General features: G+C 32.8%; 1 protein-coding gene across 2 annotated transcripts in view; it reads right to left on the reverse strand.

Annotated features, from left to right (window-relative positions):
- Nucleotides 1–26,506, reverse strand: part of ANAPC1 (anaphase promoting complex subunit 1) — a 147,744-nt gene that overhangs the window by 29,378 nt on the left and 91,860 nt on the right. Inside the window, exons 36-40 of one of the 2 annotated variants that reach the window (XM_074209277.1) lie at nt 18,837–18,927; nt 18,694–18,747; nt 17,908–18,101; nt 11,398–11,484; nt 3,214–3,497 (exon numbers count right to left, since the gene is read on the reverse strand). In XM_074209277.1, coding sequence (XP_074065378.1) covers nt 3,371–3,497; nt 11,398–11,484; nt 17,908–18,101; nt 18,694–18,747; nt 18,837–18,927 — 553 coding nt within the window. In that variant the 3' untranslated portion in view covers nt 3,214–3,370. Of the gene's footprint in view, nt 1–3,213; nt 3,498–11,397; nt 11,485–17,907; nt 18,102–18,693; nt 18,748–18,836; nt 18,928–26,506 lie in introns of those variants that run through there. The other variant, XM_074209276.1, reaches the window with a different exon arrangement.

The following is a 26,506-nucleotide window of genomic DNA, read 5'->3' on the forward strand; positions in this document are numbered from 1 at the left end:
AAAAGACTACTTCACAGTAAAAAGAAAACACTATGGAATATGAATGCCAAGAAAAATTTCAACTAAAAGTGGATTATGCTATTATAAAACTAGATAAGCTCACAAAACTCAGTCTTCTTTAGTGGTTGGATAGTCATGTACAAAAATTAAAGAAAGAGATCCAAAGTGACAGGAGAGATCTTAATGAAAATTCAAGATGACTTAGACTAGAACTCAAAAACTTTAACAAAGCAGTGAAAACCATGAAAATAGGATGGAGAAAAAATTGAGATTTAATGATACAACAAGAATTATTAGAAGAAAGAAAAATTAGAAGATTTGGTTGAATATTTTAAAAAAATTAATTGATCAGGGAAACAGGACTTGAAGAGAAAAATGTTCTTCCCTAAGAAAGTATAATGAAAGAAATTATCTCAAAATTTTAGGAAATTATAAGATCAAAAAATATCCACAGATACTAAAAACAGAAAGCAAAAGTTAGAGCAATAATAAGTGCCATCTCCATATAGGAACACTAAAGTTAACTCAGCAAGAAATGTTACTGAATGGGATAAAGTCTGAGATTTCTTCAGTAGAATATTATAGATTATAAATAGTTGAGCTGGGTGTCTCCTGCCCCTCCTCCCAGACAGCAACTTAAAGTTACCTTGACTAAATTGTAAAGAGTAAACTGACTCTGTCTTATCTGGATTGAAATACAGATGTTTCTACACTCCTTGTCCTGGAGGGGGAGAATCTGGGTTTGAATTATATGCTTTTCCTTCAGAGTAATTTACAGGTCTAGATTGTGAAGACCACATTCCTACCTAATGAGGATGGGTGGGTGAGGGGGTGCTTTAGGATAAATAGATTGTGGATTCCTTGTTCTGTACTCCTCTCTTTCTCAGAGTGGGGGTCTGATTCTTGAGAATTGAATAAAATTTTTCTCTTCATACCTTGAGAAGTTTCTGAGTTTTATTTAAGTGGATAGACTCATCCCACACATCTTGAAACTCCAAAGCTTTCAGGATAGAAAGAACTTATTTCAAGTGCCAACAAGAGAAAAAATAAATTTTTATAAATTTAATCAAAATTACCCAGAAATAAAAATTTAAAGGTTAAAATATATGTGGAAAATGATTTTTATCCAAAAAAACTTATCCTAAAATATTCATCATACCCTTAGAAGGCAAGGGGGAAAAAAGATTTTTTTAACGGAACTGATGATTTCTTAAGCATGATGTGTGAGATGTACAAAATCAAAGAAATTTAAGCAAGATAAACAAGTTTGATTATCTCAATAGGGATAAGTGATCTAATGCTTACACAGAGGTAGGAAGAGAAGAGAAAATACCCTGGGGAGTCCCACCAAGGCTAACAGTCTAAGAGGCTTGGATGAGTAAAAGGAAAATAAGAGGCAAAGGAAGGTATTTAACATTTCCTGAAACCCAGGCACAACAAATAAGTTATTTAAACATATAAAAAGGAGATGAGCAGGGAAAAGTGTCTTATGAATCATATATCCTTATCTGTATACAATAAAGAAAAGTTGAAAAAAGATGAAGGAAGTGGTGTCTATAACAGAAGGACATGTAAGGTGAGAAATGACTTAAAACAAACTATTAAAAATGAAGGTGGGGAGAAGGTCAAGTGGTTTTTCCCCTCAACAGGGAAAATATCTATGCCTGTGATTAGATTGCTTTGAGAACCCCTAAAACCAGGTTCCAAGTGCTAGTCTTTTTTTTGCAAAAAAAAAAAAAAATTCTAACAAAATTTAAAGGAGGGAAAGATTAAACTCAAAAATCATAACCATGAATGTAAAGGGTATGAACTCATACATAAAATGGAGAAATGCAAAATACATTGGAAAGTAAAATATACATCTTAAAGATATTTAGAATTAAAATGAGGGGTTAAAATAGCAGAAATGGCAATCATCATATCAGTCAGGACAACTGTAAAAATAGACATTGGTCAAAAGTGATAAGTAAGCAGGGAAATACCATTGGCCTTTAAAGCACAATAGATAGTGAGAATATTAATATTAAATATGCGTGTGTCTATAAGTATATGCTGACTGGTATAGCATAAAAGTAAATAATGGAAAATTAGTTTAATTCCACAAAGACTTAGATAATGAGATAACTTTTGTAGATAATAAGATAATAATATGACTAACAGGTCACTTTTAGAATTAGGTACATGTAACGGAAAAATAAGAAAAAAATTTATGCTCTGAACAGAATGCTAGCAAAACTAGATATGACACATAACTTTGAAAATTATTGAACTGGAATGTTAAGGAGAATACTTATTTTACACAAGTTTGAAACACTTTTTAGATGACCTGATCATATGATAGAGAAAACAGGATAAATGCTCACTATTGCATCTACACACCAAGTAGATAAGTAACAATGTTTACATTGTCTACATAATGTTATCCTGAATAATGTCAGAATATTGAGAAGGTTAAAGAAAAAGGTTAGGATGAGCTGTGGGGGAGAGAAAGCAAACTAATACACTGTTGCTGAAGGTGTGAACATTCAGAGTAATGGTAGAGAATAACTGCCAATTATGGTAAGAAAATAACTAAATGTCCATACCTTTTGACCCAGGGATGTCACAGCTAGAGATCCCAAATTGATCAAAGACAAAACAACAACAAAAAAAAACCAACAAAAAAAAACCCAATGCAAAGTGATGTAAATATGAAAAAGAACAAAACCCAAATTTATTATGAAATTATAATTATCAAGAAGCTTTACTCAAAGAAAAAAAGATATAAGAAAATACCCCTTTTCTGTCTCTGCAGAGGGAGAAGAAACTATAAATGTGTAACACTATAATGTCAGACTTGGAATATGGCAAAGTAGATAGAGCCTGGAGTCAGAATACTCATCTTCATCCCTTCAAATCCAACTACTTGAGTATCTATTTTGTCTCCAATAGCACAAAAAGGACTATGCAGGAAGCATTAATACAACAACAACAAAAAACCTTCTTTACAAAAAAAAAATCAAAATAAGATACCAAATGTTTTTGATCAAGCCAGGTCAAAATAATAAGGCTACCAAATTAATTTACTTATTCAGTGATAAACCAATGAAATTACCAAAGAATTAACTTAAAGAATTAGGAAAAATATTTTTAAAAATTTAATTGGAGAAATAAAAATTCAAGATTCTCAAAAGAAATAATGAAAAAATAAAAGGATAAAGGGAAAGAAGCTAGCAGTAGCAGATCTCAAACCATACTATCAAGAAGCAAGCATTAAAACTATTAGATACAGGCTAAAAAACAGAAAGTCAATCAAAGGAAAAAAATTAGGTAGTTATCACACAGAAGCAAAACAACATAACACAGTGTTTGATAAATCCAAAGACCGCAACTACCGAAGTAAGCACTCACCATTTAACAAAAACTGCTGGGAAAACTGGAAAGCAGTCTGGCAGAAATTAGGTTTAGTACAACATCTCACATCATATACCACAATAAGCTCCAAATGGATACATGACCTAGATATAAAAGGTCACATTATAAATAAATTAGAGGAGCAAGGAAGAAAATAAAAATACCTTTCAGAACTCTGGATTGGAAAAGAGTTCATATCAGACAAGGGATAAAAAGGATCATAAAAGATAAACAATTTTGATAATATGAAAATTGAAAAGTTTTTGCATAAACAAATCAATGCAATTAATATTAGAAGGGAAAACCTTTGCAGGAAGTTCCTCTGATAAAGGTCTCAAAATCAAGCTATACGATCAACTGATTCAAATATATAGGAATGATAGCCATTCCTAACAAAGATCAACAAAGTATACAAACAGTTCACTCTCAAAGGAAGAAAACTAAATTCTCAACAATCAAATAAAAAAAAAAATACTTGAATTCACTGTTCAAAGAAATGCTAAATAAATCAATTCTGAGGTTCCACCTCCCACTTACCAGACTGGGAAGGATATTAAAAAGGAAAATGACAATTACTGAAGAATCTGTGGGAAAATAGGTACACAAGTAAACTAACTGGTTCAGTTACTCTGGAAAACAGTATGGATCAACACCTTTTAAAAGTCATTAATCCTTTGATCTAGTAAAACCACTACCAGTCCAAAGATATCAAAGAAAGGGAAAAGATTCATAAACACAAAACTACTGATAGGCAGTTCTTTCTGTTGCAGGTAAGTATTAAAAACAAAAGTAGTATTCATCAATTGAGGAATGGCAGAACAAACTGCAATGTATGAATATGAGGGGTCTTAAGAAATAATGAGGGGGCGGTTAGGTGGCATAGTGGATAGAACACCTAGAGCATCTGCCTGGAGTCAGGAGGACCTGAGTTCAAATTTGACCTCAGACACTTAATAATTACCTAGCTGTGTGGCCTTGGGCAAGCCACTTAACCCCATTGCCCTGCAAAAACCTAAAAAAAAAAAAAAAAAAAAAAAATGAAAGGGGGGGGCAGGTGGATAGTGCAGTGAACAGGGCACCAGCCCTGGAATCAGGAGTACCTGAGTGCAAATCTGAATTCAGACACTTAACAATTACCTAGCTGTGTGACTCTGGGCAGGTCACTTAATCCCACTGCCTTGCAAAAAAAAAAAAAAAGAACTAACGAAAGGGATGGATTGAAAGGAACCTGAGAAGAACTATAAGAACTGATGCAGTGAAACAAATGGAACAAGGAAAAATATTTATACAATAATGTCTGGGGAAGCTAGGTGACACTGGCAAAAGCACTGGGCCTGGAGCTAGAAAGACTATAGTTCAAATCTGACTTCAGACACAAGCTATGTGACCCCTGGGCAAATCACTTAACCCCTGTCTGCATAAAATTAGAGAAGGAAATGGCAAATCAGTTCAACAGTTTTGCCAAGAAAACCTCAAGGGCCACAGAGTTAGACATAACTAAATGAACGAATTACAACAACAAAATGACAAATCAACACAACTCAACAACTCTGATCAATGCAAGGACCAACTGTGATTGTAGAAGACCAATGATGCTACCTATCTCCTAAGAAAGAAATAATGGATTCAAGATGCAGAATGAGATATACCTTTCTGAACATGATAAATGTGGGAATGTCTTGTAATTGACTATAGTTATTCACTATAAAGACTGCATTTTCATTTTTTTTATTACAGGAAAGGGATATTAGGGGACTAGAGTTATGAGAAAGGAATGGCACTAGCAACAGAGTTATAAAAAAGAAATTAAAGAAAAGAGGGTCACTGAAACCTTTTTTTAAATGCATGGAAGAAAACAAGGAAATTTAGAAGGAAAGATCAACAATTGGTTCAGCTTCAAAAGTAATATCAAATTTACTGTGTATATGTCTCCACATTCATATGTGTTCATATATGATACACATTTGTATATATGTGTAGGTATACAAACAAAGGAATTGTATACAGTACACATATGTATGTGTTTATATGTATGTAAATATGTATATATATCTACATAAATATAAAACACCAAGCTGTACATAAATATTCAGAATCATATGATCTCCTATGAACTCATGGAGGATGTGCTTGACAGTGGGATATGTGCAATTAAGTCATTTCATGACATAACTTACAAATTGCTTTCCAGTTATTCTCATTTTTATCTTAGCCATTTTCCTGAGAGTGAGGTAAAACTTCCTAACTGTTTCGATTTTCACTTTTCTTAATGTTAACTCCTTGGAGAAACTGTCTATGTGCTTGTTAACAGTTTGCAATTCTTCTTTTGAAAATTCCTGTTCATATATCTTTTGACCTTATTCACTTGGGAATGGTTTTTAAATCTTGCATATTTGTGTGAGCACCCAACATATTTTGAACATCAGACTCTCAAAAGATGTTTGAGGCAAAAATTTCTTTAAATATTGAAAAGATTATTGATGATAATTAAGTTAACAATAGAGTAGGATATCAAAGATCTGAGTTGCCAATTTTAGCTTAGTCCCTTAAAAGCTCCATGACCTGAACAAATCATTTACCTCTGAGAACCTTGGTTTTCTCTTTAATACAGATAAAAATACTTGCACTATCAGGTTTAAAGGACTATCAGGAATATACTGTTAAATAAAAGCATTTTTAAAAATGATGTAATTACCTGATTTGATTCTCTGCTAATTTTTTGTTAGTATAATCATTAATATTCTTGATACCAAAATCCATTTTTATCTTACTATGTTCTGTTGTATAATAATTAATTTTTGTCAAATTGCTTGCTAGATTTCTACATAGTTCTTCTTATATAGAGAATTCTTTTCTACTGTTTTATATTCTTCGGTTTAACCTAATATTGATAAGTTCAACTGTTACCAAATTCTTCTTTATCCAGTTTATTTCAATGACCTAATTTTCTAATTTCAAAACCAAGACCATATAGTTTTTAAATGAATGCTGACATTATTTGTAAGTAAGAAACACTGAAGGTTTTCCTAATTCTATTAAGGTAAAGCAAAAATTGTCAATACACTGTTACTGGGTTATTATAGTGTCAAAAAGTACACGTATAATGATTAAGCAAGAGTTAGCCATTAAAATTCTAGTATTTTCCTTATAAGGTCATAATTTGAGGGAGGGATTTTTGAGGGTTTTTTTCCACAAAAATAATCATTTGATGGAGAGGCTTTCAGTTACCTTTTTTTACTTTAAGAGCCATTTAAGGGGAGGTGAAGATTGCCTTATTTCCTTAAGGATCAAACAGTGATCCCTGTTACTTTGTTAGCAAGGTAAGATTTATCATCTTTACTTTTATTTTTGAAATTTATGACTCAACAAAAGAACTTCCTTCCTACCTTCCTCAACAATAACAGTAATGTAAAGCAATATAAGACGAAATGCTCGACCTTGGTAAACCCCACCACCACCATTAGAAAGAACATAAAATTTTCTGTGCTTCTTTATGCTAACAGTTGCTTTCATTTTCTGCTAAACCAGTCTAATTTAAAACTAAAATCCATAAGCTCCTCTTGTCTAGAGACATACTTTACTATCAATCACTAAAAGTGGTAGAAGTAGGAGGAGGAATATACATATTGATATATTTCTTCGTATTCTTGTTATAGATCCTGGAAGCAAGGAAAACTGATATCTTCATAGACTATGTGCTGAATTCCCCTTGGTGTCTGTAGCTATCCATTTGCTGACAATAGCCAAAATATTATCCCAATAATTCTGGATTCAGTTGTTTTTCCATGTATCTTGTTTCATTTTTCTGGTGTGGCCATTAACTGACCATATTCTTTAAAAGTCATCTTTTGGAAAATATTTGCTCTGGAAGTAGCAAGTAAAATTATTAAGCACCGGAACTCAATAAGAATAGGCAAGAGTTAAAATTATTTCATTGAAAACTGATAAAAACAGAAAGACCTGTAATATAATTTATAAGGGATACCTAGTAATATAACTTGTCAATAATTTATAAGGGATAGAACTAGTCTTATAATGTCATTGATATAGGAAGTGCTAGTTTAAAAAACTCTACCATGCAGGTCAGCATGTTTCTTGCAACTTATTCAACTTAGAGGTGCCTAGAACATGCAGAGGCTACATGATGCCTTGTGTCTTCTTTCAATGCAACCTCATTTTACCTTCCTCCTTTACTTCCTAAAGAAGTCTGACCATATCACCTATCTATTCAATGAATTCCAATGGCTTCCCATTGATCTCTAAGATGAAATTTAAAATGATTTGTGTTTGAAAACCCTCCATAACTTGGCCCTTTTGACCTTTCCAGTTGTATTACACCTTACAGTCAATCCCCTGCTTCTATCATGTACTCTATGATGCAGTGACAGTGGTCTCCTTGAAGCTCCTCACACAAAATCACTCATCTCTCAACTCCAGTCATTTTCCCTGGATAGGCTAAGTTTAGAATGTTCTCCCTCCTCATCTGTCTCCTAAATTCCCTAGATTTCTTCATGCCTCAGCTAATGTTCTACCTGCAAAAAGACTTTTCTAATCCCTCTTAATATTATTTGTTCCCCCTGTACATACAATTGTATCTTTTTTGAACACAGTTATTGGCATGTTGTCTTACTCATATCTTAGTATACTTAGGCTATATTCCTCAAAAGCACGGATTGTTTTTTGCATTTCTTTATATTTCCAATAGTTAGCACAATAACTATCAAAGAAGGATTCTATGAATTAGACTTGAAGATGGAATATATTTAAGGCATGGGCAATGACTAAAAAAAAAAATCTCATACAGGAAATGGAAATGCTATATATTACTAACAGACAGAAGACCAGTTTGTCCAAACTCTTGAGTTAGGGATGGGAATTATGTACTGTATAAAAAGACTGCAAGGATAGGATGGGGTCAAGTTGTGGAAAATTTTAAAAGCTAAACACAGGAATTTATATTTTATTCTAGATCCAAAGATTCTAGAGAAACAAAAGGCCTAAATAATTAGAAATGTTTATATTCACAGCTTGACCACATCACTATGGTAAAAATAAATATATTATCCAAATTAATATATTAATTTCTTACTCTACCAACCAAATTACCAAAAAAAAATATCTTAAGCAAGAACAAGAGTGGTTTGGTGCTACTTAATCTCAAAATTCACTATAAAATAGTAAGTAAAAAACTATTACCAAATAAATTCAATTCAATTCATTTTAACCTAATATTTATTAGAGACTTACTATGGGTAAAATATTGTTGCAGGCACTAGAGACACAAAGAAAAAATTAACAGTCCCTGCCTTTAAGAACACTTTACTGTTAACTCAAAAGATACAACATTAAAACAGATAAATATACTGCAATTGGAGAAGGAAGAGAAAACTAATAGGAGAACCAGGAAAGTTTTCTAGTAGGAAGTGACACCTAATGCGTTGGGAAGAAAGCTAAAAATTCTAGGAGGCAGAAGTGTGTGGGGGGGGGAATACATTTCAGGCACCAAAGCTAGGAGAAGGCAGGGAGGTGGAGATGTTTGGCAAAGAGGTGATAGATAAATCGGCTGCAAAAGAGATTGAGTGAAGGGAAGCAAGAGTAAATAAATAGTAAAGTGGGAACCAAACTGAGAAAGGCTCTTATGACAACATGAAAAATTTTTATCTTAGGAGCAATAGGGAATAATCTGAGCAAGGGAAACACAGTCAAACATCTCTTTTTAAATGTTTATTTTGGCAACTGCTTTAAAAGAAAGAATTGGAGAAGAGTGAGTCTAGAAATTGGAAGACCAATTATAAACTGGGGGTATAAAGAGTCCAGAAAAGAAGTCACTGACTATCAGAACAGAGGAGTATTACAAGATTAGTAACAAAGTTTAAACTGTGCCTGATAACAGAAAACATGGTTCTACTTCTAGAAACTGGAGGAAAAAATGGAGTACCATATCATCTCAAAGAAAGATGTGAAAGTAAAACTGCTAAGAAAAAATTTACAGGGGTTGCTTTTCACTACCAGCTACTCATTGTATATATAACCCTATGAGGTATATATCAATAACTGAGTCAGAAGACCAGGGATTAAATTCATGCAAGACTCCTTACTCCCTATGTGTCCTTGGGCAAATCACTTAATATATCCAAACCTTACTTTCCATATCTGTAAAATGAAGTATTAAATTGGATACCTGGGTGTTACTCAGCTGTTCTTGCCTCAGATACTTACTAGTTCAGTGATCCTGGGTAAGATATTTAACTTCAGTCTCAATTTTCTCATTTGCAAAATGAGAAGGTTGGACTGGATGGTCACTAAGGCTCCTCCCAGCACTGTGCAGGGTGTAAGGGATACAAAGACAAATATGAAGTAGTTCCTCCTCTCAAGGTACTAACATTATATCATATTATATCTACCTGATGAATCAGTGCCTGATCAACCAGAGAACTTGAAAAAAATTTCCTCTGATTTTTATGGTTGAGGCACTATTAGTCATATCACAGAGTACACAGACTTTTTATCACTTTAAAAAACCAGAGGTAAAAATCTCACTTATGGGGTGGTATCCCATAAGTAGGTTGGTTTTATTATAATAGAGTCTGAATGTGCATAATTACCTTAAAAGGAGCAAACAAATTTAGGTTACTTCTTGCACTAGAAAAATAGCATTTCTTTTGTATCATATTTCCATAGAGTAACAAGAATATAATTTTCCTATAAATTTAATACCAGTCAGTAACATCATTTTTGAAGAGGTAATTACAAAACCTACTGAAACTTACACATCAAATCTGGTCATATTAAGTAGGTGATATCGAAAAATCTGGCTACTTGAGCATAAGATGATAGTAGAGATTTCACATCAAAATTAACTCTTGTTATTCTCAAGTAGAGTATGCAAATAGGAACTTCCAGAAGAGTCCAAAGATGCCAGCAATAAAGAAGAGTTAAAAGGGAATAAGGGCTGAGCTCAGAAGGAAAAGTACCTATATACTTATCCTAAAATACTAAATAAAAGGATAAGGGAATAACCTACCATTTTCTATTATATATATATATATATATATATATATATATATATATATATATATATATATATATATGGCCTTATATTTGACATTAGTTCAGATATCCAGGAATAAAAAGAATACATTTTAACTACATGACATACATATGTGCATACATACATACATACACACACAATATATATCTAATATTTGCATATAGATATAATCACTGTAGTACATAAGACATAATATAAATATAGAAAGTATAATTTAATGTTATCTAACAGCCTAAAATGTTAATTTTTAAAATAATGATTTTGAAATTGATTAAAGAAATCTACGTAACTGTACATGACTAATAAAGTGACTATAAAATATTAATCAGTTAAACTTTCTTTAGGATACTTAACATTTGAAGTCTTAATAAACTGCTGTAGCTTATAGCAAAACTATGTGAGACTTTTAAAACATGAAGATGAACTCAAATGAAACATTAGAACAATATGCATTTTAAGCTGGTTTTCTGATAGTGGCTAACTGAACAAAAGAACCAATTAGGAAATAAATCTGCAGTTTTGACTTTGACAACATCATGTTCTTATAGCAACATAAGGTTGGACCCTACTGGCAATATGAACTATATGGATGGGTCTATTCTCAAAACAATGTTATTAAGTCAAAAAATACATACATACATACATACATACATGTATGCATGCATGCATAAATTCATTTAGAATTACAAAAGAAACTGATTATGTTGAAATAATGACAAATTTTTTTCCTATCCAAGTTTACAGACCCCCTGAAATCTATTCATAAGATCTGAAACTCTGAAAGAAGGTAACAAACTCAGATATAGGAAAGAAAAGCCTCTTCTTATGTTAGAATCATTGGTTCCATATTTGAAAATTTGAAGCTATATTCTCATGAAACTAAAAATAATTAGAAAATTTTTCTAGAAAGAATTTGTTAAAATAGAATACTAAATAAAAATGATCAAACTCACCTATTGTCAGTGCTATGAACTGGAAAGTGGGGATAAAGTGCACAAAGAAGAGCAGCAATTGAACAATTTGAGGTACTCAGAGAATATCTGCAAAAAAAAAATTCAAGGCCTTATTTCAGATATTGAAGCTAGACTCAGTTTACAGCTACTGCTAGAAATCTGAAAATGGAATATTATAGCAATTTGGAACATGATCAGATGTACAAATATATTAAAAGTGTAGCAATTTTCTAATTCTAATTTGCTATGGATAAGAATTAAACTCTTTTAAACTTAAAAGACTTGTTTCTTTTTCAGTAAAACATTCTTAATAGCTATCTAAACACAAAATCAAATAATAATCTTTTATAAATTTTACATGTAATAGGAATATGATTTCTAATTTTTTTATGATTTTATGATTGTTTAAGGTCACATATGTATTCAGAATGTACTGGGCATGGGGTCTAATGTGTTAGTCTAAGCCTAATTTCTGCTGGACTCCTTTACAGTTTTCCCATAAGTTTTTAATCAAATATGGAATTTTTCCCTAGGTAGCTTAGATTTTCCACTTCATGAAACAATGGGTTACTCAGTTCTATTGTTTCTGAATTTTCTTTGTTTAGTATGTACTCACTGATCTATCTCTCTATTCTTTAACTAATACCAGATGGTTTTAATGATTGTTGAGTATAGTTTGAGGTCTGGAGAGTGTTAGTTCTTTACTTCTTTTCCCTTAATGTTCTATATCTGTCTTTGCAAATATATTTTATTATTATTTTATCAAGTTCTGTAAAGTGTCTCCTTGATAACTTGATTAGAATAGCACTAAAAGTGCAAATTAATTTTGGTAACATTGTCATTTTTACCATATTGGCACTGCCTAGCCATGAGAATTAAATATTTCTACAGCTGTTAGGTCACTATTTATTACTTCAAGAAGAGTTTTGTAATTCAATTCCTCCATATCTTTTGTGTGCTTTGAGGTTGATCTCCAAATATTTTATACATTTTGTTGTTGTTGTTGTTATTATCATATAGAAATGCTGTTCATTTTTGAGGATTTTGTAGCCTGCAGCTTTCCTGAAGCTAATGATCATCTCAATTAGTATCTTTAATGATTTTCTAGGTTTTCCCAAGTAAACCAAGTAAATCATGTCATTATTACCAAATGAATCCGGGATAGCTAGGTGGCACAGCGGATAGAACAGTAGCATTGGAGTCAGGAGAACCTGAGTTCAAATCTGGTCTCAAACACATAATAATAATTACCTAGTTTGACCTTGGGCAAGTCACTTAACCCCACTGCCTTGCAAAAAAAAAACCTAAAAAAGCCAATGAATCCATATCCATTCTCCATTTTTCATATTTACTGAAAAAGGTTTAAGTCATTGTACACATCTTCTTAGATGTACAATGATCAGACAATTCTAAAGGTTTATGATGGAAAATATCCATATGAGAGAATGAACTATGGAGTTTGAATCATACTATATTCAATTTAAAAAATCTATTTCATGTTTTTTGTCTTGATTATTCTTTCATAGTATGAATAAGGAAATATGTTTAACATAGTTATACATTTATAATCTATATTAGATTATTAACTGTCAAGAGGAGAGAGAAGGGAAAGAGGGAGAACAATGTGGAACTCAAAAGATTACAAAAAAATGGATATTGATAATCATCTTTGCATTTTATTTAATAAAATAAATTTATTAAATTTAAAAAAAGAAAAAAGGTTCAAGTGTATTCCGAGCAGCATGTGATGCTTGAAGTTTGTTTTTTAATATATAAAAAAGGCCTCTATGTCTTTATAGTTAGTATGGTTTTCAGCATAAGAGAGGATGTACTTTGTCAAAGGCTTTTTCTCATTTATTGAGATGATCATGTGGTTTTGGTTTTTTTATATGATTAATTATATTGTTTTCCTAATGTTAAACCATCTTCGCATTCCTGGTGTAAATCCAATTGAACAGAATGAATGATTTCTTCAATGCATTGGTCAGATAGATTTAATTTTAAAGTTTTAAATCAAGATTTATTAATAGCACAGTGAATAGAGCAACAGACCCTGGAGTCAGGAAGACCTGAATTCAAATCCCAGCCTCAGACACTTAATAATTGACCAACTGTATGACCTTGGGCAAGTCACTCTTAAACTCATTTTCTTAAATAAAATTTTAAAAAGGATTCATTAATGACACTGGCCTATAATTTTCTTTTTTGTGATTTATCTTTCTCTGATTTATCTTAGGGCTACATATATGTTATAAAAGGCCACTGGGAGGGTGCTTTCTTAATTTTTTAAAAAATAATTTGTAGGGACAACTAGGTGGTGCAGTGGACAGAGCACCAGCCCTGGAGTCAGGAGGGCTTGAGTTCAAATCCAGCCTCAGACACTTAAAAATCGCCTGGCTGTGTGACCTTGGATAAATCATTTAACCTCATTGCCTTAAATAAATAAAAAAATTTAAAAAATAATAATTTGTGAGATATTGGGAACTCAGGTGCCCCCAACTCCACTACACCAACTAGCTGGCCCTGACATTGTTTTTTAGTAGTCATTTACAGATGGAATCATTTCCTTTCTGCAGCAGTGTTATTTAAGATCTCTACCTGGTCTTCTAAGAGTTTGAGTATTTTATATTTTTAATGGTTTTCTCCATTTTTGCCTTCAGTTAGTATGTAACTGCATAATGTTTTGAGTTTTAATTTTTTCTGGCTTTGTTGCAATTTTACACTGATCATACACTATTCTGTTGATTTTCAGCTCTTTAATCAGATTAGCTAAGTATAGCAATTTAAATATCTTCAAAGAACTAGCTTTTAGTCTTCTTTTATCATTTTTATGAAGTTGTTTCTAATTTATCCGTTTCTCCTAATTTTTAATATCTCCTCTTTTGAGTTTGTTTATTTGATGATTTTTCTAATCTTTAAACATTCATTCAGTTCATTAATCTTTTCTTTTTCTACTGGGCATTAATCTATAATTGTAAGACTATGATTTTCCCCAGTGATGAATCATGTTAGGTGAATTCTATTTGCTTACAGTATTTCTGCACAGGGTCAATTTTGTAAAATAAAAAGTTCCATATGTGCAGAGAATATGTATATTCTTTTGTTATTCCATTTAGAAGACAACATAAGTTTTTTAAAGTTAATTCCTCTAAAAATTTATTCAGTTCCCTATTTTCCCCTTTGTTTATCCTTCTGTTGGACATCCAAAACTGAGAAATGGATAATGAAGCCTCCTCTCACTAAAGTGTTAGCATCTATGTCTTCTGAAATTCAGATAGTTACATTTATGAATTTAGATGGTAAGGAATTTGGTTGTCAAGGGTGGAGCAAACTTCTGCAACATAGAGCATAGGTCTCTAAGGATGGAAGAAGAAAAGGCTTAAGTGTTTTGACGTAAACCTGTGTAGTATTTTTGGATCTGCAAGTGTGATCTAATAACCTAGAAGTGTGGGAAGAGAAAAAGCAGTGCTAATAAACTCAGGATCAGTGATTCTCAGTGCCTGGGTTTCAATTTGCTTGTTTGGTTGGTTTTTTTAACTTTCTTTTGCATACCAGGTGTCCTAAACCATGGAAACAGCTAAATTTGCTTTATCTTTGGCGCATAATGTATGTTTTGAAGGGAATTAAGAAGTCATAGGGATTGAAAAAAAACGATTACTGGACCATGTTGCTGCTCAAGTACACAAACTATTTCTTTAACTGCTAAGCAATTATCTTATTTTTTGTATCTTTTTTGTCAAAAATTTTAGGGGCTTCATTATAATGGCTAATATTTATATAGCACTTTAAGGTTTTGAAAGAACTTTAAAAAATAGTTCCTCATTTCATCCTCACAACAATAATTCTGGAAGGTAAGTGAAATTTTATTAATCTTTTATTTTACAACAAGGAAAATGAGTTTCAGAGAGGTAAAATGACTTGCTTGGCATCATACTGCTCAAAAGGCTCTGAAGTCACATTTGAACTCAGATTTTAAATTCTATCCACTGTGCCACTTAGCTGTCCTACAAGTAAATTATTTAACTAGGAATATTCTTAAGGCTACAAATTAATTTTACCCTGTGTAAGTCATAACATGCACATGCAATCATTATGTTCTAGGCCTATCCTTGAACCCCAAATATAATTATTCTATAACATTAAATGAAAGGCAATATTATGTGGTTTAGGGAAAAAAATGTTGAACTTTCAGAGGGCCTGGGTTCAAATCTCATACTCCTATTTATGATTTATATGAACTTTGTTTTCTTTATCTGTAAAGGGAAGAGGTCAGAGTAGATGGCCTCTAAATTCTCTTATATGAATTACGCTAAGGCTTACACTAATTTACACTTACACTAATTACACTAATTTCACAAGAACAAGAGAATTTGTGACATTTTCAAGTTAAAATTTTGTCCATTTATATTTGCAATTATATATTGTAAACCTAAAATTATAATCCTTGATTTTAATTTCTTAACAAATCCATCATAATTACTGAGCCAGGACTTTTCAAAATTCTATAGCTTGGACCAGGACATGAACAGGAAATTCAGAAATACCATGGTAAAAAAAAGTGTGTGTGTGTATGTGTGTGTATGTATCCATTATATTAAAAAGTATGCTAAGATTACATTTATTCAATATATATTTAAGTTCTTAAAGTTAAGTATCTGCCCTATAGAAAGCACTGTAGTGATGACACCAGCCTGGAATATTCAACTTATTATATTAATTGTCTGGGGCACTGAGGGTCAAAGAATCAGTTAGTGTCTGAGGTGGGACTAGAACCCAGATCTTCTCTCTATCCACTACATTTCTCATGCTCACTTTACAGATAAACAAATTGCTAAATGATTTGCTCAAAGTCAACAAGGGAGCTGAACTAAAATCAAATAGTCTTACTGTAAGCCTCAAGCTATTTCCCTTCAAAATTCCTTATTTTTAAAGCAATGGAATTTTTTATTAGTTAAGCTACTGTAACAAAAAGAATGACAAATGAATTTTCCTGTCATATTTCTATTCCTTAATTTAAATGTTTCTGGACAGATCATCTGAACTTCAAATTTTGTCACCAAGGAAAAGACATTCAGATATAGTCACATAACCAATAAAGTTTCAGGAATTTAAAAGTAAATTTAATATTGATAACAACATCAAAAAACACACTGCTAGTGTCCCATAATCATTCTTTTAAATTCAATGTTATGATATATGAAAGGCAGAAGAGTAGAACAGAAAGAATATTGGTCTGAAAATTAAAAAATTCCAAGTCCCATTGTAGATACTCTTTAGCTTTGTGATTAGAGTAGCACATTCATTTGAGCTATAAGTAGGGACATAATTTAAGTAGCAACAATAAAAATGCATTTCTATGGTACTTTTGAAAAGGGATTAATTTCAGTTAAATGTTGAAAGGAAGTACAAACCAAGAATGAACAGGTATCTAAAACTACAATTACTCCATCATACAGTTTCTTTGTTGTATATCTAAATGGCATTCCTATCAGATTTCTCTTTCAGAATTAAAATCTGCCAATTCTTTAAAATTTCCTTTGTAGGATCCATTTCCCAACTTTGGTTTTTTTCTTCTCAAAGATACAAACAATTTTTCAAGGTTCAATTAAATCAGAAAATTCTCATTTTGATGAGTACAGTAGAAGGGTTACTTAAGTTCATAATCTGTCATTTATATTAAGATCTTTTAAGTAGGACTATATTAATTGTGGATTACTTTGGTTCCACACGCAAGTGAAATACTTCTGAAAGAAAAAAAGTATAGGCATATGCTAAAAAACAAAAATTTGACAACATAGCCCCCCCCTTAAGATTTTATGTAAACCATATATATGTTAAAAAATATGGCCTATATTCTGTAGAATGTCAATATCTATATATTTAGAAAATAAGCAGATCAACTAGTTGTAGGTAAATAATCCTTTTTTCCATAGTTAAAATCTCCAAATAAATATACTGTCCAACTTTTATCTTCCTTAAGAATTTCAGCAAATTTTATCCAAGGACACAAAAATATATATCAAAATAAAATCAAAATTATGACAATTCCTTAGTTACTTTTTTTGTTTTTTTGGGGGAGAAACTACAATTCAATCTGTCAAAGTTAAGGATTTCACACTACAATTCCTGGTTTAAATAAGAGCTAAGTATTCATTAATACACCATAATTTTCTTTTAAATTAAGATCCTTCAAAATTATAAATAATTCAGATAAGACTTCAATATCTTTGTGTGTATGTGTGTGTGTCTTTATAGACAAATATAGATGTAGATATATAGATCAGTCTATCTAGCTATCTCACTGTGTCTGTATATAATGGTGAACATATGAAGACTGCTTTAAAAAAATAAATACTGTCTTTGAAAAAAAATACCTATTTGAAATATGAAAAGTATTTGCAGTTCACTGCCAAACTAAGAAGTAACGTGCTTACTGATACATTCCATTAACATGAAAGATTAAAAAATATTTTCTATCAGGAAGAAGTATTTTAAAAAACTACTCATTACCTGCCTCCTCCTAAAAAGAGAAGTCCAAGAGCCATATGATGAGCCAAATGGAAACCATAATTCATTTCTCCACCAGTCTTCTTGTGCATAAAACGACAAAGTTGGAGAACTTTCAGGTTTCCAGAACCAGCCATGACCATGGCAAGAGAAAGGAGCACGACACTAAGGCAAGTTTCCAGGTTATAATGGCCTGTCTTGAGATACAATAAATGAAATAACAATATTAAAATTATGATTGATATACTTTTTCATAATCACATTTAAATTGACCAATATTAGAAAAAATATATAAATTTATGTTATTTTTATAAGAAACACAGTATTATCAATGATTCAACAGATTAGAAAATCCACAAGGCCAAGAACCGTATCTTGAATGAATTCAGTGCCTAATCCTGCCTGGTACTTGGTAGATGCTTAACAAATGTATATTTGATTGAATTCATGGAAAAAGTCTAGCTAACTAGAACAATCTAAAATATAAAAACAATAATATAAATTAGTATTACATGAAGCTTCTGTAGAGCATATGAGACATAAGGTATTTCCCATTTATTCTCTTTGCTTCCCACCCCATTACCAAGAACAGAAACGCTAATTCTTCAACAACAGAAAAAGATAAATTTAGCCTCAACTTAAACAACTACATTCTAAACTGCAAAACTTCAGTTAAAATCAATCATGTGGCAATAAAGTATCATTAAATTTTTCCTTTATTTCAATGAATGTGCATTATAAAAATAAAGAGTTTCATTATATTTCTAAAGATATAAGAAATAAACTTACCACTGAAGCTGTGGGTGCAGACAAACACTTCATAAAATCTTTTGCAAATTTATACTATAATAAAGATAAAGAGCAAAATTTCAAAGTTAAAAATGACATTATAAAGATCATTTAGGAATAGAGTAAAGAAAGAAACTTCTTACCAAACAGTTAAATGCTGCTAAGTTTTCTGAACCAGCAAATCGAAAACCCAGAGACAAACAAGCTCCAGCAATTATGTAGACATGTGCTTGCCTAAAAACAGAGGAAGAAAAAAAAAACTAAACAATTTTGCAATTACATAATACTTTAAAAGTTTATCTGGATTTAATATCTTCCTTGTTAAAGTAGTAATAGGTACTTCTGTATATTATATTCTATTGTTCTATCCATAACATAGCTATTATGTAAAAATCACTACTTAAAACTGGGTAATAAGGAAGAATTGGGCACAATACCTGGTCTCAAAGAATTTATTATCTGGTAAAACAGATTAGCTGTATCTATAAAACATATAAGATATAATGCAAAAACTGAGAAAAGAGAGATAAATAGTTTTATAAACAGAAAAATACATCAGTTAGAGAGGGATCAAGGAACCACAAGATTTAACTCTAACTTTTCTTACAACTATAAGAATTCAGAAAGAAGATGACTAAAGGTAAAAAATACAGATTATAAAAAAAGCAATGGTGGAAAAAGTACAACATATCATTGCAGGTTGTGAAAATAAAGTATCACCAAATATCTAGCAAGACATAAGTTGGTGGCTAGAATTATACATCAGAAGTACACTAAAGCATTCTCCAGATTGTTTTGTCTGTTTACTGGAGTTATAACAAGTATGCTTTTAGGGAGCTTACAAAAGGTAAGTGCTTTTATTTAGCTACCAAAAAAGCTATTTTACTTACCTGTGAAATAGTAAAAAGAATACTAAATTTTAAGGATTAACAGCAAGACAGAGACTTGTCTAAAGACCATTTATAAATGAACTCATCTGAAAAGATGACAAGGAAGGGCAGTTAGGTGGCGCGGTAGATAGAGCACCCGCCCTGGAGTCAGGAGTACCTGAGTTCAAATCTGGCCTCAAACACTTAATAATTAATTAGCTGTGTGGTCTTGGGCAAGACATTTAACCCCATTGCCTTGCAAAATAATCTTAAAAAAAAAAAAAAACCAAAAGATGACAAGAATAGAACAACAATAACAATAGTAATAAGCACCCCTCCCTCCAAGTCAAACCCTTTCTCCTGTGAGGCTAATAGGTGGAAAGGGAATTGCTAGCCAGAATGAAATCAGAAAAAGTACTATATGCTTTGAAATTGCTACACTATCTATGAAGGCTTGGTGGGAACCCTGAAATGCCAGTCAACTGGGGTTCTGACAGTATGTGGGATTGGGTTAGCATCTAAGCTAGTGGGAAGAAAAGATTCCTAAGAATATAAGAAATAGAATAACACAGACTTGCAGGCTGACCATAATCAAAACCATAGTGATGATTAATTTAACATGAAAGACAGAAATAAGAAACTCTTCTTCATATTCTTATATTATAAAAAGGCAAACTATATTGGAGCAAATGCCATTATTCCATCTGCTTGAAAACTTACTGTAGATATCATTGATCCCTAAAGTGTATACATCTGCCTGTATACATGCATAAATAAGCTATAGACATGAATACTTTCTTTATGCACTATTACTGTAAGAAAGTCAAACAGATCTCACCAGGTAGTAGCAAGGAATTCATCCTAATTTTTTTTTTTTAGGTTTTTGCAAGGCAAATGGGGTTAAGTGGCTTGCCCAAGGCCACACAGCTAGGTAATTATTATTTTTTTTTTTAGATTTTTGCAAGGCAAATGGGGTTAAGTGGCTTGCCCAAGGCCACACAGCTAGGTAATTATTAAGTGTCTGAGACTGGATTTGAACCCAGGTACTCCTGACTCCAAGGCCAGTGCTTCATCCACTATGCCACCTAGCCACCCCTAATTTTTGTTAGTAGTAATTTTATTATCTCCAAGTCAAACAATAACATATTAATGATCATTATAGGGAAGTCAAAAAAATTAATTTCATATCAAAATCTAAATTAGACAAAATAACTGATAAAATAATCTACTAATGTATAAAGAGAGGAAAAAGCTGAAGACCCTGAAGTTACTAAGAATCTTCATTTCATACAAATTCTAGAATTTTTCATGCAAATAATGCTCAGAGAACAAAAAGGGTATGCAAAAAAATGGTACGCCAAGGTGTGAAGAAGAAATTATTCATGATCAAGGTAATTACAGAACAAATCATCCCCAGTTCCACAACTTTTACACTACCTTTCTTGATTACCACTACCACCCTCATATACTAAAACTACATAAAATAGACTCAATTATAGAATACTAGTATATCTGATGTTCACAGGGAAAACTAACCATTAAAACACTCCATTAATACAATAATGTCAAGAACAACTGATATAAAAACAACATTTTTTCAGGAAGACAATCTTAAGCCTATTACAGTACTGCCTGGAAAAATTAAAGCTGCTTCTAAATAGAATTGTCTTCCATTTTAAAGGAGTCAAAAGAAAACAGTTTAATAATCACTTCATGTAAAAGGATGACATCAAATTATATAGCTTCAGTAAATGACACATTAAAATATTCCTTCATTTTGTGAAATATTTTTCCAATTTTATCAAAATATCATAAAATTCTTAGCTTATAGCAAGGAAAGATTCAGATTGAATTCAAACTGATAGTCATAGGGAATCAATGGCTGAAGGATTAAACTCATTTGATCCACATGATGGCCCTGACAGAAAAGTAATGTTATTAATCCATTTTTTGCAGATAAGGAACTTGAGAGTGAGGCAGGATTCTAACTCAGATCTTCCTAACTTTTCCTATATAAGCTCTAAGCAACCTAAGTTGAATGTGAAAAACATGTTTAAAGCAACTATACAAAGATGAACAACATTTCCTGGCCAAATAGAAAAAGAATGACATTCTCAGAGGTCATAATAATTAAAAAAAAAAAACCTACAAAATGCTTTTGGAAATATAAAAAGACATCTAACTTTGGATAGAACCTACAAAACTTTTAAAATTCAAGAAAAAGAATCAGGGGTGGAGCCAAGATGGTGGTGTGAAGGCATTTCCCAGAAACTCCTTACTCCCCAAAATTCCAAAAAGCCAACAAATTATATACTCTAGCCAAAATTTAGAGGGGTAGAACCCAAAGAAAGGCTGAGTGATACATTTTCCCAGTCCAAGATAACTTAGAAGTTTCACGGGGAAAACTGTATTTCACCAAGACTGGGGGGTTGGAATTAAGCTGCTGCTCAATCCAGCCCAAGGATCACTGGCAACAGCTTGAAGGGGCCGTGAGAGAACTCTGTACACCAGAATGAGTGTGGACTGAGAAGCAATGGCCACAGAACCTGCAGCGAGAATCGGGGGGAAACCAGCCTGCACCTCAAGAACACAACCCACAAGTGGTAAGGGGGTCAGGGGAGATGTCAGAAAGCTCTCTGCTCTCCCTGGGGCAGGACTCTACTTTTTGCCCACACTGAGATCCAGGTTGCAGTTGGGCCTTCCATACTAAGATAGTAGGGCCCCTCCTCACAACTCCAGGGCAGAGGAGAGTGCCTGTGGTCATCTACATATCAAAGTACAGGCAAGAGAGCATATGCCTTTGGAGGAATAAAGGTCCCAGTGGGATGTACTAAACCCCCCCCAAAGCAGGTGTCCCAATAATACTCAAAAGATCAGGAAGCACCCAAAAACCAGGCACAGGCTGGAGAAATGAGTAAACAGAGGAAAAAGAGGAACACCATTGAGAAACAGATTGTCTATGATCCCAAGAAGGATGAAAATACTCAATCTGAAGATGAGGAAGTACATGCTCCTACAAAAGATTTTGAAAATCAAGTAAGGGAGATAGAAGAAAAATTGGGAAAGGAAAAACAAACAAAAAAAAAGAAGTCAGCAGCTTAGTCAGGGAAATAAAAAAAAAGTTAAAGAAAATAACATATTAAAAACCAGCGCCAAATGGATAAAACAGTTCAAAAAGTTACTGAGGAGAAGAATACTTTAAAAAGCAGAATTGGCCAGATGAAAAAGGAGATAAGAAAGTTCTCTGAGGAAAACACATCCTTCAGATGTAGAATGGAGCTAAAGGAAGCTGATGACTTTATGAGGAGTCAAGACATAATACTTTGACACCAAAGAATGAAAAATTAGAAGAAAATGTGAAACATCTCATTGAAAAAACAACTCAGGGGTGGCTAGGTGGCACAGTGGATAAAGCACCAGCCCTGGAGTCAGGAGTACCTGGGTTCAAATCTGGTCTCAGACACTTAATAATTACCTAGCTGTGTGGCCTTGGGCAAACCACTTAACCCCATTTGCCTTGCAAAAACCTAACAAAAAAAAAAAAACTGATCTGGAAAACTGATTCAGGAAAGATAATTTCAAAATTACTGGGATACCTGAAAGTCAAGATCAGAAAAAGAGCCTTGATCCCATTTTTAAAGAAATCCTACAGGAAAACTGCCCTGATATCCTAGCCAAGTTCCAGAATTTCCTAGTCAAAGAGAAAATATTACAAGCAGCCAGAAGGACACAATTCAAATATCATGAAGCTGCAGTCAAGATCACATAGGAATAAGCAGCAACTACATTAAGAGCTTGTAGGGCTTGGAATATAAATATTTCGGGAGGCAAAAGAACTTGGAATGCAACCAAGAATCAACTACCCAGCAAAACTGAACATCCCCCTCCAAGGGAAAAGATGTACTTTCAATACATCAGGGGGAATTTCAAATGTTCCTGTTGAAACAACCAGAGCTGAACAGAAAATTTGACCTTCAAATATAGGACTCAGGTGGAGCATACAGAGCGGAGGAAAAGGGTAAAATATGAGGTATTTAATGATGAACTGCATGTATTCTTGCATAGAAAAAAAGATACTGATAATACTCATATGAAACTTCTCATTTAATAGATCAGGTAGCACAGGAGAGAGCTGAATCCAATGATATGGTATATTGTAAAAATGGAATTAATGGCCAAAAGGGAAATGAGAGGTGGAATAGGCTAAGATATTTCGTATAAAAGATAAGTTTTAAAATTTTTTATTGTTACAATGAGCTTTTGTAATGATATGGGAGGGGGGAAGGCAAGGAGGAATGAGGGAACCTTCACTCTCATCAGAAATAGCTCAGAGAGGAAACACCATATACATTCAATAGGGTATAGACATCTGGGGTAAAAAGGAAAGAAGGGGGATGGGGGGATGGGGGTGATAGAGGAGAGGGTAGATCATAGGAAAGAATAATCAGATACAACACATTTTCTTTTTTACTTCTTGCAAGGGGTTGGGATTGGGTGGCCTGTCTGGGACCATGGGGCCAGGTGGTTGCTGGGTCTCAGGGGTGATATGTGGCCTCTTGGCCCCAGGGCTGGTGATCAGTCCACTGCACTACTCAGTCACTCTACAGCACAATTTAGACTAGGGACAGAGTAAAAGGAGAGAGAAAATATAATATATGGTAGTGGGGAGGAATAGATAGAAGGAATTACAATCAGCAACAGTGCAAAAATATGGAAGTAACTTTTATTACAGACTTAAGATAAAGGAAGTGATCCACCCAAGACAGAGATGATGAAATCAGAACACAGACTGAAACACATTTCCCCCCTTTTCTTTTACTTTATTTCTCATGAGGGTCTATATTTGTTTTTGGGAGGGGGTATATTTTAGTAATGTATAAAAAAACCCATCACTTGTACAAAAATATTCATAGCAGCTCTGTTTGTAGTGGCAAAGAATTGAAAATTAATGTAAATGTCCTTCAATTAAGGAATGGCTTAGCAAAATCTGGTATTATGTATGGGATGGAACACTATTGTTCTATTAGAAGCCAGGAAGGATGAGAATTCAGAGAAGCCCAGAAAGATTTGCATGGACTGATGCTGAGTGAGATAAACAGAACCAGAGGAACATTGTATACCCTGGCAGCAACATGGGGGGTGATGACCAACCTTGAGGGACTTGTCCATTCCATTAATGCAACAATCAGACACAATACTTTATTTTTCTTCCTTAGGGATATGATTTCTCCCTCATCACATTCAACTTAGATCAATGTATACCATGGAAACAATGTAAAGACTAGTAGACTGCCTTCTGTAGGGGGTGGGAGGAGGGAAGCAAGATTAGAGGGAAAATTGTAAAAAATTAAAAATTAAGAAAAAAGAATCAAAGAGTCCTCTGTGAATGACACCTGACATTAACTCAAGTCAACAAAATATCAACATAGAAATACTGACCAGAGGATAGTCAGGAGATTATGACAACAATTCAGGAATAGGTCACTATCACCACAAATTACAGAAGCATTATTCTTTAGATATAGGCATGGTACATTGTTTATGGAAATAGCAAAAATTGTACAATACATCACTGCAGGCAGTAAAAAATGTAGAATCTAACATATAAGACTGATTTAGTAACTAGAACTGCACAACACAAGCTCCATACCTTTTGCGGACTGATAGGTAAGAAATCCCTCTACACAAATAAAGCCTTTAAAAACATCCTGGACAATTTAACCAACAAAATGCACTGGAAACAATTTTAACACAGGCCAAACTGGTCTCTATAATTATCTGAACAGAACATTGAGAAATAGACCTTAAAACACTATTTTTAATTGATGTCACCTTCCTACATTCATTATCACCAAACTTTTAAAACTTTAGCAGAGATCAAAACTGCGAAAGTGACCTGACTTCAAATCTGAACTTACACATTTCCTGGCTATGTGACCTTGGGTAAGGCACTTAACTTGTTTTCATCAGTTCTCTTATCTGTAAACTGGGTGTAATAAGAAAGCACTTGAACAGTGCCTAGCACTTAATAAAGTGCTATGTAAATATAAGTTATTATTATTATTATTATATTATTATTATTATTATTAACAACAACAGGAAGATCTGTATATCGATTTTTGTCCTATAGAGGTGTTAGAGATGAGCTTTCAACCAATACTTTTATTTAACTTAAAAAATTGATTATTTTAAGTACCTGTAAAAGAATCTGTAGATCTATTAAATATAAAAGAATAAATAGGATTTCTCTATGATCATTTCTACTTGAAAAAGATAAGATGACAATTATATCATATCTTACATATGACACTTATAGCACACTTTCAGGTGTATAAAGTGTTTTAAATGCATTTTCTCTAAGACTCACACTCTCCCTCAAGGTTAGATATTACAGTTATTATTAATTCCATTTTATAGAAGAAGTAATTGAAGCTCTGAAAGGGTCAAATAAATTTCCTGTAATACATAACTAAATAAAAAGCAGAAATGAGATGTGAACTTAGGTTTTCCTGACTGCAAGTCCAAGACTTTATCTACGAGGAAGAATGTGACAACGTTTCATTCATAGATGAGGGAGCTGAATCTTGAAGTATCAATCAGAAGGAAATAGGCAGAACTAAAGGGGAAGAACATTTCAGGAAGGAAGAATAGCATAAGTAAAGGTACAGAAATGGAAAGAAAATGAAAACTGAGAAAACTAGGGGTATAGCTGAGGAATAAAAGTAGTCCAGTTAGGATAGTTATCAATCAGTAATGAAGTCCTTACAATTTAATCTTTATCACTACTACAGCCTTTACACCTGTTTTCCTTACTCTCCATTCACATTTTATCATCACAGTTCATGTCTTCTCAATTGGACTGTTCTAAGAATTTTGACTTCACTACCCTTCCCATCCAACTTATTTTTCACAAACATACCAAAATAATTTTTCTAATGGACAAA

Source organism: Macrotis lagotis, chromosome 1 (assembly GCF_037893015.1).
Source record: "Macrotis lagotis isolate mMagLag1 chromosome 1, bilby.v1.9.chrom.fasta, whole genome shotgun sequence".
Taxonomy (NCBI): Eukaryota; Metazoa; Chordata; class Mammalia; order Peramelemorphia; family Peramelidae; genus Macrotis; species Macrotis lagotis.